Source organism: Mesoplodon mirus (assembly GCF_964341445.2).
Source record: "Mesoplodon mirus genome assembly, chromosome: 18".
Taxonomy (NCBI): domain Eukaryota; kingdom Metazoa; phylum Chordata; class Mammalia; order Artiodactyla; family Ziphiidae; genus Mesoplodon; species Mesoplodon mirus.
Genome location: NC_138994.1, coordinates 148,202 through 163,224, shown reverse-complemented (window position 1 = coordinate 163,224; position 15,023 = coordinate 148,202). Strand labels below are relative to the sequence as shown.

The 15,023-nt window shown below is 40.5% G+C and overlaps 2 protein-coding genes across 12 annotated transcripts in view; one reads left to right on the top strand and one right to left on the bottom strand.

The window, feature by feature from the left end:
- The window catches only part of MBTD1 (mbt domain containing 1), a 64,309-nt gene extending 51,192 nt beyond the window's left edge, over positions 1 to 13,117 (bottom strand). For 2 of the 10 annotated variants that reach the window (XM_082604437.1, XM_082604440.1), the window contains exon 1: positions 12,551 to 12,813. In XM_082604437.1, the coding sequence (XP_082460563.1) occupies positions 12,551 to 12,571 (21 nt within the window). In that variant the 5' untranslated portion in view covers positions 12,572 to 12,813. Of the gene's footprint in view, positions 1 to 7,788; positions 7,887 to 11,879; positions 11,944 to 12,550; positions 12,814 to 12,834 lie in introns of those variants that run through there. The other 8 variants (XM_082604441.1, XM_082604442.1, XM_082604446.1 and 5 more) reach the window with 7 other exon arrangements.
- Positions 13,118 to 13,231: 114 nt separating this feature from the next.
- UTP18 (UTP18 small subunit processome component) overlaps positions 13,232 to 15,023 on the top strand; it is a 41,959-nt gene continuing 40,167 nt past the window's right edge. For both annotated transcript variants that reach the window (XM_082604454.1, XM_082604453.1), the window contains exon 1: positions 13,232 to 13,659. In XM_082604454.1, coding sequence (XP_082460580.1) covers positions 13,327 to 13,659 — 333 coding nt within the window. In that variant the 5' untranslated portion in view covers positions 13,232 to 13,326. The remainder of the gene's footprint in view (positions 13,660 to 15,023) is intronic.

The window sequence follows — 15,023 nt, the reverse complement described above, 5'->3', positions numbered from 1 at the left end:
CTCAGCCAGCGGGAACCCATTCAAGCTGACTCCGGTGTCATTCTGACATGCCCCTATCATGTTTGAACAATTTTTTGCCTTCTGGCATACATAACAAGACATTCTAGGCTTATCTCACTTTCCTGTCTCAGCTCTGGAATCAACCATTTCTCCAAAGGGCCTTGGTTTCTTTTACTAGGAATGTCAGAAATAAAGATCTAGGTGGTCCATGTGTTCATTGCTACTGGGGTATCTCTTTGCTTCTGGAGCCCTTCAGTGCATGTGAATTGGAATATATATGCACACATGTATGTGACATATGTCTTAAGTATATACAATGTATTTTCAAAATCATGAGTTCACACTTACACCTCCAATTAGAATCCATCCCCAAAGGGCTTTTCCTTACCTTCCCACATCCGTATTTGTCTCTCTCTTCTTCTATTGAAAACCCTGGCTTTCAACAAAATTAACATTTATTCATTTGCTCCATCCTTTTATATATTTAAATAGCTTCAGAGCATAACACCCATACTGCTACAAAAATGAACTTTGGAGTTCAGAATTTCTTTGTAGTCCCTTCTCCTCAAACTGAGGAACAGAGTACTGAGTTTTAGAGTTACTTGGATTAGCTATGTCTCGCTCCTTCAATTGTCAGTTTGAAATAAGTCGGGTTTGGTTTGCTTTTGGTTTTAGTCTCCCTTGACATCCTTATTGAGTTAATTTCATTTATTGGGACTATCAAAAAAATCACCCTGCTTTCAAATATAAAGAGCTATACAAAAAGCTATAACTTGGAGAAATATTTCCTTCCCTTACCTCGCCACTGTCTCCTGTAGGTGGGTAACCAACTTTATTGCTTTCTGGTTCATCTTTCTTATGTGTGTATGTTTTAAAAAGGTAAACAGGCATATTTATGCTTCCTTATTTCCTCTTCTTTCTTACACAAAAGGCCACATACTAAATTCCTCTGTCCTTTAATTTAGAAATACATCCTGGAAACCACTTCGTTTCAGGGCACAGACATCTTCCTCAATCCTTTTTAAGCTGCACAGTTCTCCACTGTGCGCATGTTTATTCAATCAATTTCATTTGGACACTAGTTTTCAATGTTTTGCAATAACAAATATTGCTGCAATGAACATATATACATGTATATATACATATACACATATATGTATATAAATTGTTTGAGGTATAACTTCAGGGTATATTCTCAGAAGTGTGACTGCTGGGTAGAATGGTGAATATATATGTAATTTTGTTAGATATTGCCAAATTCCCCTCCATGGAAATTTTACCATTTTGTATTTGCTCCAGCAATACTGGGAGGTTTTTGTTTGTTTGTTTGTTTGTTGCCATATAATATGCTGGATGAAAATGGTATGTCAGTGTAGTCTTTTTTCCTTTTTTTTTTTTAAAAAAAACTTTTTACTTGGAAATAACTCCAAATTTACAGAAAAGCTGGAAAAATAGTACAAAGAAATCCTGTGCATTCTACTCAGATTCACCAATTACTAAAAAATCGCTCCATTTGTTTTATTCTTCTCTCGAAATATACAGATGTGTGTTTTTCTGAACCATTTGAGAGTGAGTTGCATACAATTTTTTTTTTTTTTTTTTTGGCAGCAGCATGCAGGATTCTAGTTCCCTGACCAGGGATCAAACCCATGCCCCCTGCAGTGGAAGTGTGGAGTCTTAACCACTGGACCACCAGGGAAGTCCCATACATGTCTTTTTATTCCAAACTACTTCAGTGTGCATTTCCTGAGAGTATAAACATTCTCTCATCACTATAGCACAGTTATTAGTTTCAGGGAATTTAACATTAATACTTCGCCCTAATTTACCATCCATATTTCAATGGACCCAATGTCCTTTATAGAATTTCTTCCCTCCAGTCCAGCATCACATGTTGTATTTGTTTCCTTTAATCTAGAAGATTGTTTTCGGAGAATGTAGGCCTACTCTCGTCTTTTTTTTTTTTTAAATAAGCAAGAAATAAGGAAATTTATATTAGTAGTAAGTTACAATATAAGGACAAGCAATATATATATACATAGAGAGAGAGAGAGAGACAGAGACAGAGATAAATGTACATACATCACCAATTTGGGAGAACTTACATCACCAAGTTGGGAGAACTTACATCACCAAGTTGGGAGAACAAGCATACAGACAAAAATAAAAGCGCATACATCACCCATTGGGGAAACACCTACATCCAGACCCAAGCAATGCCGGGAAGACCTCTCCTCTTTTTAATGGGATGCTTTTCATTTGGCGTTCATCTGAAGTTTCCTCATTTTCAGGTTATATATCCCCATAATACTACGTAAGTGATATATCCTTCTCAAGAGTATTACATCCAGAGGCACAAGATCCATATCGGCCCCTCAGTGGTGATGTTCATTTTGATCACCCTGCCAAGGTGTTGTCCAGTTTTTCCAGTATACTTACCATATTTCTCCTTGCAACTAATAAGCAATCTTGGGGACACATTTAGAACAAACTAATACAGTTGCTCATTGAAATTCTACCCGCCTCATCCCTAAATTAGGCATCCAATAACTCCTGAAGAACCAAACATTATTATGATGTCTGCAAAATGATTTTCTAGTGCTAGTACTCTCTTACCAGTCAGCAGGAAACTCTCATCATCCCCTTTATATATCTACCTACCTACTCATTATCAGTATGAGTTCACTAACTCCTATTTCCCCGTCCCGCCCCCGTAGTTCATAATTCATTATTGTCTTTAATTATTTGGAGGTTCAAATTATCCCAGATTTGGCTACTAGGATCCCCTTGAACTGACTCCCATGTCATTTTGACATGCCCACATCAATTTCTGAATGATACCTTACTTTCTGGAATATCAAGATATTCTAGGATCATTTTAAACCCTACACTGCTCCAGCTCCTAAATCAACCTTTTCTCCAAGGAGCTCTCATCCTTTTTAGTGGGGATTGGTATTAAAAACCAGTATAGTTCTACAATAAGCCATTTTTGTACCTTTCTGTATGTGTGTGTGGACTTGTCCTTATCTCTTGCCCCTTTTTTAGTGTCTTTAATATTTTAAATGTTTTTTCAAAACTCTTTGTATTTAGGAATTTACTCTAAATTTACCTGTTATATATGGCAAATTTTGATTTTATGGAGTTTTTTTGCCATACAATTAAAAAATTTTTTTAATGTAGTAAAATTTATCAGTGTTTTCTTTCATTGTACCTTGAGTCACAGAAAAATTTCCCTTATACCATGGTATAGAAAAATTCACCCATATTTTGTTATTTGTATAGTTTTTTGATATTTACATCTCTGATCCATTTAGAGTTTATTCTTTTTTTTTTTTTTTTTTGTGGTACGTCGGCCTTTCACTGTTGTGGCCTCTCCCGTTGTGGAGCACAGGCTCCGGACGTGCAGGCTCAGCGGCCATGGCTCATGGGCCCAGCCGCTCCGCGGCATGTGGGATCTTCCCGGACCGGGGCACGAACCCGTGTCCCCTGCATCGGCAGGTGGACTCTCAACCACTGCGCCACCAGGGAAGCCCCACTACTTGCATTTTTTATAGCTTCTGATTTACACAGATTGTTGCTGTTATTTGGTTCATATATATAACTCTTGTATCTTTGTTGTGAATTGTGGTTGTAGCATTATAAACTGTCTTCTTTTGTCTAGTTCAATGCTTTTTGGTTTGACTTCTACTTTGTTATCAGCATTGCCAACCCTGTTTTCTAATTATTTGTTTGCCAGGTATATCTTTGTTCATTCTTTTACTTTTACTGTTTTAAGGGCCTTTTGTACGTTACAAAGTGGGTTTTGCTTTTCTAAGCCTATTTGAAAATATTTTTAATTGGCGATGCGCCACTATTTCTTGCTGTGTATGTTGCTTTTGAGAAACCCAATACCATTCTAATTCTCTGGCCCTTGTAAGTCACTTCATCTTTTTACCCTGCAGGCCCTGAGAATTTTTCTGAATCTTTAAAGTTGTATAGCTTTACTAGAATATATCTTGGAGTTTATCTTCTGGTATGAACTTTTCATATATTCAAAATTCGAGATTCAGATCTTTTATTTCCAGAAAGTTTTCTTGATTATGCGTTTAAATGTTATGCTTTTATTCCTCTGCCTTCTTGAGACACCAATTACACGTGAGACTTTTTGTACCCACCTTTCACTAAAACTGTCATTTTCATTCTCTTGGTTTTCTTGTTTATCTTCTATGTCTTTTATCACATTTGCATTTGACTCTATTGTTTGTTGGGAAACTTGTAACTTAGTCTTCATTTCTGATATGATTTTTTTCCTTCTACTTTCTCAGTTTAATCTAATCTGACTTTACTTCATCCTGTTTTTTGTCCCTCTCTGTTCTGTGTTATATTTCTGAGTGAAGGTATTTTTTTACCCTTATCTCCAAATATGGTTTGAAGACGTTTTATTTCATTTTGAGTATTATTGTGTCAATTTTCTTCTGCCTCGTGTTTTTCTTTTTTTGGGGAGAAGGAGAGATATTCATCAGCTGATATGCTTTGATTCACACTGTTTCTTCTCAGAGAAGTTCTGTATGGATGTGATCCATTCTTTTCTATTTCTATTCATTTCATGGTCAGAGTTCCTAGTTAAAGAACATCCTCTTTCTTTTTCTGAAAGATTATTAATTTTTTTCCTCTTCCTTCTTTCTCTTTATCCATGATTCCAAGCCTCCATGTCTTCACTCCTTCCCTATGAAGCACTGGTAATTTCAGCTTACCAATTCTGGTATTGCTTGCTTTCAAGCTCTTCTCTGTGGCTGGAACTGTGAACTATCAGATTTCAAACCTGTGTTCAGTATTTTGGAACTTAAGTGATTAATTTCTCTCTTTTGCAAGTGGTATTTTTGTGCTTCATCTAAGCCTTCCACGTCCCTAAACTCTTTCAACAAACCTGTTAAGACTTCCCTTTCCCACTCTTCATATGGGCAGGAGGAGCTCTTGGAATCTGATTTCTCTGCTTATAGGTAATTTGAAGGTTGTGGTAATCTGTTTCTTAATGCTGAAGGCAGGGGTGGTGTGTGATTTATACATGCTTTTTTATTGGTTTATAGGTAGGTGGGTGGGAAAATTGCATCAGGCTTCTGACACTGTTCTCCAGACTTCGAAGTCTATACATACATGTTTAAGTAGTATATTAAAATATATTATCTTAGAAATATTGCTTTTGCCATTTTCTGAAACACTTCCCCTGTCACACATTAGATTCACTTTTTGTATCACTTGACAGTTTTCCAGAGTAAGTCTTGTTCATTTTCATCTAATTTGGTTTAGAAACACATTTTCTCTACAGAAGTTTATTTGTAAATTCCACAGTAACCTTATGAAATACTTTTGCTACTTATTTGTAAAAAGTCTGTTAAGATTAGTAATACAACTAATATAAGTCATACAACTTAAAGGATGCTCAATATGTGCTAGGGACATTCTAAGCACTTAATATGTAGCAATTCATTTAATCCTTACAAATACTATTACTCTCTTTTTACAGATGAGGAAGCAGAGGTTCAAACGGATTAAGTAATTTGCCTAAGGTCATACAGCTAAAATGAACACTAGCAATATGAATCAAGGGAATAATCTTAAATCTATGTTCAATTTTAACCTCCTTTCTCTTTCTTTCTTAATTATGGTTCTATCAGCTAACTTCTGTAAGCACAGAAAACAAATATCAAATAAAACTGTTTCAGGTAATGTGCCATTCTGAACACATTGCTCTTCAAAATAAAACTGAAAAATCATGTTAGGTGACTACTCAAGGCTTTGAATATAAGGTGATGGGATGACTGCAGGTGGTGAAACCTTGCCTAATATTAGGGCATATATGGTAACTCCTCAACTAGCATAGAGGAAGTCAAAATATAATACCTAAAATTCATACATCAGGTAATGGAAGTCTAATATTCAGAATTATAGAGATGGATAGTAGATCAAAAAGATAAAAGAATTAAAAGTAGTTGTCTCAGGACTTCCCTAGCAGTCCAGTGGTTAAGACTCCGTGCTTCCACTGCAGGGGGCATGGATTTGATCCCCGGTCAGGGAACTAAGATCCCACATGCCACGAGGCATGGCCAAAAAAAAAAAAAAAAGTACTTGTCTCATGAAAGCTGAACTGGGAAGAGAAAAAAAGATTGCTGCAAGGGATCCTTTTTGGGGGTACACTTCTATTATTGTTTACATGGTACTATCAAGTGCATGCATTAGTTTTATAAAAATAAAAGTTAATTTTTATAAAGTATAAACTACCTCTAAAAAATTCAGTAATTGGTAAAAAATTGAGAGACTGATGATATCTGGCACTGGCAAATTTATGTATAGGAGAAAAAGCACTCATATACACTTGGTAGGAAGGCAAATATGTGCCATCTTTTTGGAAGGCAATTTGTATTACTTATGAAAACTTAAAAAAAAATGAGCATGCCTTTGTCCAGGGAATTCCACTTTTAGGAATCTGTCCTTCAGAAATACTCATAGGACACAAGAATCCACGTGGAAGGATATTTCTCGCAGCAATAATGTAATAGTGAAAAACTGAAGGCAATCTAACCATCAGTGGGGGGGCGATTTACTACAGGTAAAACACTGAGTGAAAAAAAGTAAATTGCCAAATACGAATAATATGACTCATTTTTTATTAAAAGAAAGAATATATGCGGCTATGTGCACAGATTGATATATCTGTGTTTGCTTATGTATTCATTTAGAAAGATCCTGGAAGGAATAGCTAAACTGTTAACAGTGTGAGAATGGAATGGGAGGATAATTTTAACTTTTTCGTATTTTTCATTTTCTTTTTTTTTAAACAGCAAATATGTAACACTTCTATAATGAAAAATGAAACAAAAAAGGTTTTTAGAGTGACAAAATGTAGGAAGAAGTCATAAATTGCAGTAGAATTTCATTTTCCTACCGTGACTGTAACCCTGATAAACATTCCTCCTTATAAAATCTCCAAAGGAATTAAAAAGTATAACCATTAACTTATTTGTATAATCACCCACAGGTTGCAATAAAAGTGCAAACCTCTCCAGGAGAAATTTTACAGAAAATATTTGAGATTCTAAATGCAAGCACATATAAATATGCAACCAAGTACTAATAGCATAATTTCAACATGAATAAACTAATCAAAAGTTAACCAATTCTCCATTATCCACACTAACAGGGTACAGTGACCCATATAATTATCAAAGTTTTATATTTAGTCATGGAATATAAGTCTTCTAGAACCTTAAGTCTGAAAGTTGTACGTGTGAACTGAAAAAGTTCAAAATAAGAATTAACAGATACTCTATGATGACTGGACTCAGTAAGAGCTACTTAGCTCTTGCTGGTTTCTTCCTCATACCACTATCAAGATACAATTCACTGGGCTAAAGAGAAGGGCCTTCGTGCTTTCTAAGCTTACTATTAGGAGAAAAATAAATGGTAAGGATTTGGGATTGTTGGGTTTTTGTTTCCCACAAGTTCAACGTGAACGAGTAAGTCCATGTCAATGATACAGTCATTGAAACTGAGGGCAATAATATCCTGAATATCCCACCTAGAGAAAGTGAAAAGTACCCAGAGAAGGACAGGAGAGGACAGTGTTCTACATAACAATACTCTTAAGATTTAAAGCAACAGTGAGCAAAGGGAAGCTATCTTTGATAAATAAAAAATACAAATTTCTCTCTCTTTGGGTTCAAGTCCTGGTTCTATTACTTAGGACTCTGGATGTAACAATTATTTGGGTCTCAGTTTCCCTTTCTTCTAAATAAGGAAAACACCACTTACCACACAGGAAGGATGTTTGAAAAATAAAGTAATTCACATGAATGCGCTTTCAGTTCTTCAGAAGAAAGTTATGAATCCTTAAGTATGAACCTGAAAAGCTAATTAAAAATAAGATGACCTCATCAAAATTAAGTCTGAAATGCAGTAAACGAGAGGGTCTTTGAGATCATTCATTATCAGCTATCAATTCTACTCCAAATAACTGAATTCATATTAAGGCTGGGCTGAAGTGTAAATGTAATTTAAATAATCAAACAAGAGCATTTATAACATTAATGTAGCAAAAGTAAGTTAAATAGGTTATTCAGCATCATCTTGATTTGATATACCTAAAAATACTGATGCAAAATGATGACATTCTCTTGGTGTTTATCTTTTAAAAATATATTTGGGGGCTTCCCTGGTGGCGCAGTGGTTGAGAGTCCGCCTGCCGATGCAGGGGACATGGGTTCGTGCCCCGGTCCGGGAGGATCCCACGTGCCGCGGAGCGGCTGGGCCCGTGAGCCATGGCCGCTGAGCCTGTGCGTCCGGAGCCTGTGCTCCGCAACGGGAGAGGCCACAGCAGTGAGAGGCCCGCATACCGGGGGAAAAAAAAAAAAAAATATATATATATATATATATATATATTTGGAGCTGGTTGCTCAAAAGATACACAATCACTAACAATAAACACTATAGGGTATTAATAATGGAACAATTGAAATAGAGTTAAACACACATGCGCACACAAGGGGGTTATTTCTCTGGTGTATAAAACAATCTGAAACTAGCTAATTAAAGTTTTGAAGTCTAATAGTAAAGTAATAGATGGTATTATCCAACATTTATTGCGCAATATATACAAATCATTACGCTAAGCACCAGAAATACAAAAAAGTGTTAAACTTAATATGCTCGTCCTAAAACTAGACTATAAACTACGGCCAAATAGTCGAGACAACGAGAAAGTACTACATTAATTAATGCGTATTGTACACAGCTAGTTCTGCAGTATAAGTAGGAATGAGATAACACAGCGAAGAGGGAAAGAGGAAAAAGGGACTCTGGGCGGGTATCTGAACATTTCATCATTTATAGCAGCTCACATTTTCGTATACAGCGGTCATCACATCTGACTGGAGGTTTACGGAAACCTTGGGAGGAAGGCATGGCTGATCCCTGGCCCTTAGTTTAGATGAGGAAAATGAAGCCTGAAGAGATTAGGCAACTTGCGTTAAGATCACAGGTCAGGAGGTGGCAGAGGCAGAGCCTGGCCAGTTTGCCAACTCTGTCCGTAGCTCATTTCTACTACATTACATTTTAAGTTATCAATACTAAAGTGAGAACTAGAAGGGAGCTCAGAAATCTTCTCGTGCAGTATTGCTCTAACCCATCTGATAAAAACCTTTCTGAAGAAGGCTCCACCACAGACGTACTGAATGATAACCCACAAGAGAGGTTTTGTATTTTTATAAGATCCCCAAGAGGTGATTGTGGTGATGAGCTAAGCTTGGAAAACACTGTTCTATTATCTGTATGTCCAGTGTGGCAGACATGTGGCTATTTAAATTTACACCTGATTAAATCAGATTGAAAATTGGGTTCCTCGGCCACACTCGTTGCCTTTTTTAAGTGCTCAACAGCCACATGTGGCTAGTGGCCACCATACAGATGGCACAGATATAGGACAGTTCCATCACTGCAGAAAGTTCTATTGGATAATGTTAATTCTAGACCAACCTTTCCACTCTAAGGATGAGAAAACTGAGGCACAGAATCTTGTCCAACAAGGCATATGAAGTTATTTAGTGGCAGAATTGAAATGCTAACCTAATCTGCCAGTGTCCCTCATACTGTATCACTTCATCCCCATAAATTTAGGGTTTATTCAAATGAAAATTGTTTTCTTTCCACCCTTCCTTGTGGGTTGCAGTAAAGTAAGAAGAGAAATTTTAAATTTGTGGGAAAAAAATCCTAAAAAAACAAAGGTTTATTTAAAATTCATGACTAAATCAAACAATCTACAATTTTTGTATAAAATTAAAAGTAGCCTTGGACAGTTAAGAATACCCTAGTGTTAGGAGGCATATCTTAGTTTAACTATTATTAACTCCTTCCTCTTTTACCATCCTGATGTTTTTATCTCTCTTTTGGATCTGAAACTCTGAAACTAATGATAATTGGCTTACCTTAACATTATAAACGTGAAAAAGTTAAATCTTACTTAGCAAACATTTTAAAGATGAAAAATTGAGAAACAAAGAGCAACCAAAAGAATAGTGACTTGTCTAATTTTAGGATGTGGTCACTAAAATCACTGAGAACTCATGGCTTTCAGTAATCTAGTGGTTTAGTATTTATAACATTAATAGGTTGTTTTCACTTCTAAGCTATAGTTTAACCTTCCTTTGACTACTATGTTACATTTAAAACAATTTAAATAGTTTTAATTTCTGATGAAACTGAGGGTTTGAAGCCTCTGAACATCTAAGAAAAGGTTTAGACACTAATTAAATCAACATATAACCAGCCATGAAAACATACAGTAGTGTCTTCTTTAAAAATAAAACCAGTCATTCCTGTCTAGTATGTTTAGAATGCAAACATCTCCAGAGTCAGTCAGCTTAAGTCATGACAGTTCATGTTTAAAGTGAACAGGAACTTGGGAATTTCACGTTAATGAAAACTTTCAAGACAGAATTATGCAGCTCCACTCACTTTTATCAGTATCTAGTATTCATTCCCATGTTAACTTTCAGTGACTAGATTTAGAGAAAATATCACATGTCCAAGTGTGTACAAAATTAAAAACTGGACAGTTAAAAAACATGGTTCAACATAAGATACTTATGAACAGATACTTATTCAAGACAGTTTTTGCCATAATTTGCAAGGCACCCAGAAGTGTGGAGTATGGGGTTCTACATAAGTAGAAGCTACTTGTTATTCAGAGAAGGAGGTGGTGCACAAAAAGACAGCTATTTTCTTTCTAAACACTCATCGGTGTAGAGGTAAACAAATGAAAACAAATACAGTGTAAGCACGTTAGGGCAGAGCAACAGTCTCCAGGTCATAAAAGGGGGAGAGAAAACAATTTCTGTGCTCTGACATGTTAAACGGGGGGCTGGGAGTTTAAAGTAAAGTTTACTCTCTGGCTTTTATACTAGATTCATTCCCTCTACATTTTATCTGTTACGGCTTGACTCCCACTTCACCATATTAGGAAGAGGAAAACATGTGCCCCCAAGATTCCTATGCCAATAAAGCTTCTCTTGGAAGCAGCATAGCTCACCAAATGAAGGAGAATATTAGAAAAACGCTAAGTGACAATAGTAGAACTGAACTATCGAAACCACCGAGTGATAGCTACTGATGTATACTAATATAAGAAGCATGAAAAATATTGCGAACTCTAGGCAAATATTAAAGTGTTGCAAAAATTTCATATCTCATTAAAAATTGGAAAAGAAAAAGAAAGTATTGTGAAGGAGGGGCCCCAAGCAGGAAGCCCAGCTTGAAAGAAAAACGCAGGGCAAAAGGAGGAGGTGGCGGGGAGTGCAGGTCTTCTGATCATCCCTCTATCAGGAGATGCTTCTAACAGCTTCGGTACTATCTCCAAGAGGCAATTTAGGCATCCCTTAGGGAAAGTGATTTAGGCAACAAGAAATGTGCTTTGAGATAGGATGTTGAAATTTCTAACTTTAAAAAGATGCACTAGTGAGAGAAAACAGCCATGAAATTCCCAGATCCTATTTCCCAAACTTCCTGTAGAAAAATATCAACCATTCTCAGACACAGAAGCCAGCACATTTGAACTGACCCAGCAAAGTTTTCAGACGGCCCTCACTATCTCTCAAGCCCTCCTTCCCCCACTTCCCTGCTGTTCTTTCCTGGCACACAAAATATAGGCCAATGAGCAGTGGGTGGGTGAGGAAAATGTGAGAGAAAATTTGAGAAGTAAAAAGGGAATCCACTTAATAAGGACATGAATGAGTCTAAAGAGTCTAATAAGGGTAGGCAAACAACAATCAGAACTGAACGGCAAGGGCTTTCCATGGCAGCAGCGAGCGCTCAGTGTTTGCAGGGGTTTAGGCAGAGGCCAGGCTACCTACCACTTGTCAGAGCGGCTGCACAGGGGACGGCTGCTTTGGGTGACCTCTAATGTCTCTTCCGACTCTGAAATGTTAGGATTCTTATTTCACAAAACAGAACGCAACGGTCATAAAAACCCACCGATTTAGAACCCTTTTAAATAGGCGGCGGCTTCCCAATCACCACTCCCACCTCTCTCATCCCACACGTGCCCACCCCGCCCCCTTTCAATTTTTCCACCTCCACGTGCGAAACGCCTCGTGGCACCTGCCCCACAGCGGAGAGGCTTCCCCCGCAAAGCACCAAAACTCTGCCCCCTTGGGAGAAGTGAGGACTCCACTCCCCGCTTCTTGGGCGGCCAAAAAAGGAAGTCTCAAATCCAGCCTTTCTCCCCCAGCCAGAGCTGAAAGGGGACGGGGGACCGGAACGAAGAGAACTTTCTTCTAAAATTTGTCTTCCAAAAAGTAAAGAGGATAGAGAGAACCCTGACGAGTCCGCGGGTGGGGGGAGGGGAACCCCCGAATCGTTTAACGGCCGGTAGGGGGAGGGGGGCTCCGGAGGTGGAGGGGGCGTGGGATGGAGAAGCAGGCCTGGGAGCGGGGTCAGGGGGCTGCAGGGGTTCCTGGGGTCGGGGGGCTGCCGGCGTCCCCCCCACCTGGCACACAAAGCAGCTGCCGCGCTCGGCTCTCACCAGATCCTTTGTGTTTTCCATCAGGGCCTCATGGGTAGGGGTTGTCCGTGCTCCCCGGGCCCGCGGCGCCCCCTCCCGAGCTGGGGGCAGGCGCCTCTCCCCGGGACTACGGCGACTACAGGGGGGCCCCGACTGGGCCCAGACCGGTGGCGGCGGCGTCAGCCCCCGGATTTCCCCCCTTTAACTCGGGTGGCCCCAGGATATCAACAACATTAGCATAGCCCTCCCTCCCCAGCGCGCCTGCGCCGTGACCCGCGCCCCGATTGGCCCACTTCCCTACATACCCTCCGCTCTGTCTTCCAGCGTGGGACCCTCTGCAGGCTCCGTACTCCAAGGGCCGTACCAAGACGAAGGGGTGGAAAAAGCGATTGGGCTCGTGTAAGTCGAGTGGTTAAAAAGTTAGGAAGAAGAGTAGCAGTTTTAGCCTGTCATCTCAGTTTATACCCTGGCTTTCTTGTGCTCCTTTCAATCAATGGCAGCTGCGAAGTTGTGTTGGAAAAAATTTTCCACTCCAGTCACGCCGCTTCCCCCTCCACTCGGAAGATTGGTTCTCTCGGAGGAACTCCCACACGGGGAGGGGCTCGTGAGAGGATGGGCGTTACACAAGGTGGGGGGGCAGAGAGAGAGAGGAGAGAGACAGTGCTGGTCACGTGCTGACAGGGCGGTGCAGCCTCTTTCCGGCCCCCTGCGGCCTCAGCCGCTGCGGAAAGCGAGGGCCTCGGCGCACGCGCAGTGAGGATCCACGTGAGCGCCTGCGTTCCTTCTCAAACCGAAGCATGCCGCCGGAACGGAGGAGCCGAACGAGACCGGACCGGAGAGCCGGAGCGAGACCAGACCGGAAGACCCGAATGAGGCCGGACGACAGAGCCGGAGCGGGGCCGGGCGGGCCGCTCCAAAAGGCTGCTCCTTCATCTCAGCGGCAATCGCCGGCCCGGCCGCGCGCGGCGGCCGCCGTAGTCGCGGCCGAGGAGGAGAGACGGCTCCGGCAGCGGAACCGCCAGACGCTGGAGGAGGACAAGCCGGCCGTGGAGCGGTGCTTGGAGGAGCTGGTCTTCGGCGACGTAGAGGACGACGAGGACGCGCTGCTGCGGCGTCTGCGGGGCCCGCGGGTGAGGGAGGCCGCGGCGTGCGGGCTGGGCGCTCGGTGGGCGGTGTGCCTCCGAGGGCGGAGCCTGGGCGACCTGTGGCGCAGGGGAGCGTTCAGGTGGGAGGGAACCGGGAATGCGGGCGCCGAGGGGTGCCAGACTGAAAGTCCCGGGAGGGCGGAGACCGCGCCTTTCTCCGCCCCCCGAGGGAGCCGCTGCGCCTGGTATGCAGCAGGCGCTCAACACATACTCTTTTGGCCAACGAATCGTGAGCATCTTTCGATTAGTGGCAGTGGTTCAGTTCCACTGTCTTTTCCCCAGACTCAGTGTTTCTTCTCTCTTGGTCATTCAGTCGCCTATCTCAATACTTTGCTGTGATTCAGGGGTTCCACTTCGTTTGTGAAATCAGAATTCGTGGGCACAGGCCTGGGAGTCTGTGTTAACAACCACATCGAGTGGTTGAGAGTGACCGTGTATTCGTCTATTAAAGTAATATTTGTGAGCCAGTTTGGCGCCAGATACTTTTCCTGGCAGTGCAAACCCTGCATGATTGATTGATTATACTTTTTTTGCATGCTTTTTGCTTTCTTTTTTTCTTTTTAATCCTATACCTGTCTTTTCTTCCAATATAGGGAGTCCCAGGCAGTTTCTAGGCACTGGAGGAGAAACAGCAGTGGACGAAAACTAACAAAAATCCCTGCCTTCTTGGAGCTTGGATACTTAGTGGCAGAGGCAGAAGATAAAATTCAAGTTATGTCAGTGAAGTGCTGAAGGAAAAAAAAAATAAAGGCGATCAAGAAAGGGAGATAAGCGTGTGTCGAGGGGGCCTGTGAAATTTTACATAGGATAGTTAAGCAAAGCCTTACTGAAAATGACTCAGTTTGATAAACGAATGCAGACCTAGCAAGTATCAGTTGATTGCCAGAACCTCATTTGGGGGCTTATGGGAGAGGTTGCGGAATCTAGTTGGGAGATAGAGAAATACTACTGGAAAAATGCTGAACTGTGTGACAGGTTCCCATTCGGGAAAAGAAGCAGTTTAAGTGAGGTGGGGTTTGTTGGGCTTTGAAGGATCATAGGCCAATAATAGAGCAAGTAGAAATCATTTGGGCATTTCTGTCATGTGGTTTTGGGAAAGCTCAAGCTTACTTCAGGTGAAATTCTGTGGTCTAGGTTTAGATTTGTTTGGATAGTATAAAGTTTCTTGAGGAGGTAAGAGGTCAAGAACAGTTAAGAAAAGTGGAGAAGTATGTTTATGAATATGAAATATGACTTAATTATGGCATTCAATCATGTTATTTTATCTTTGGTGTCTGCCTTTGGTCCTGTGATTTCTGTAGTTCTGTGATTTTTCCCTGCTCCTTTATTCATCTGTCAACTTACCTTTT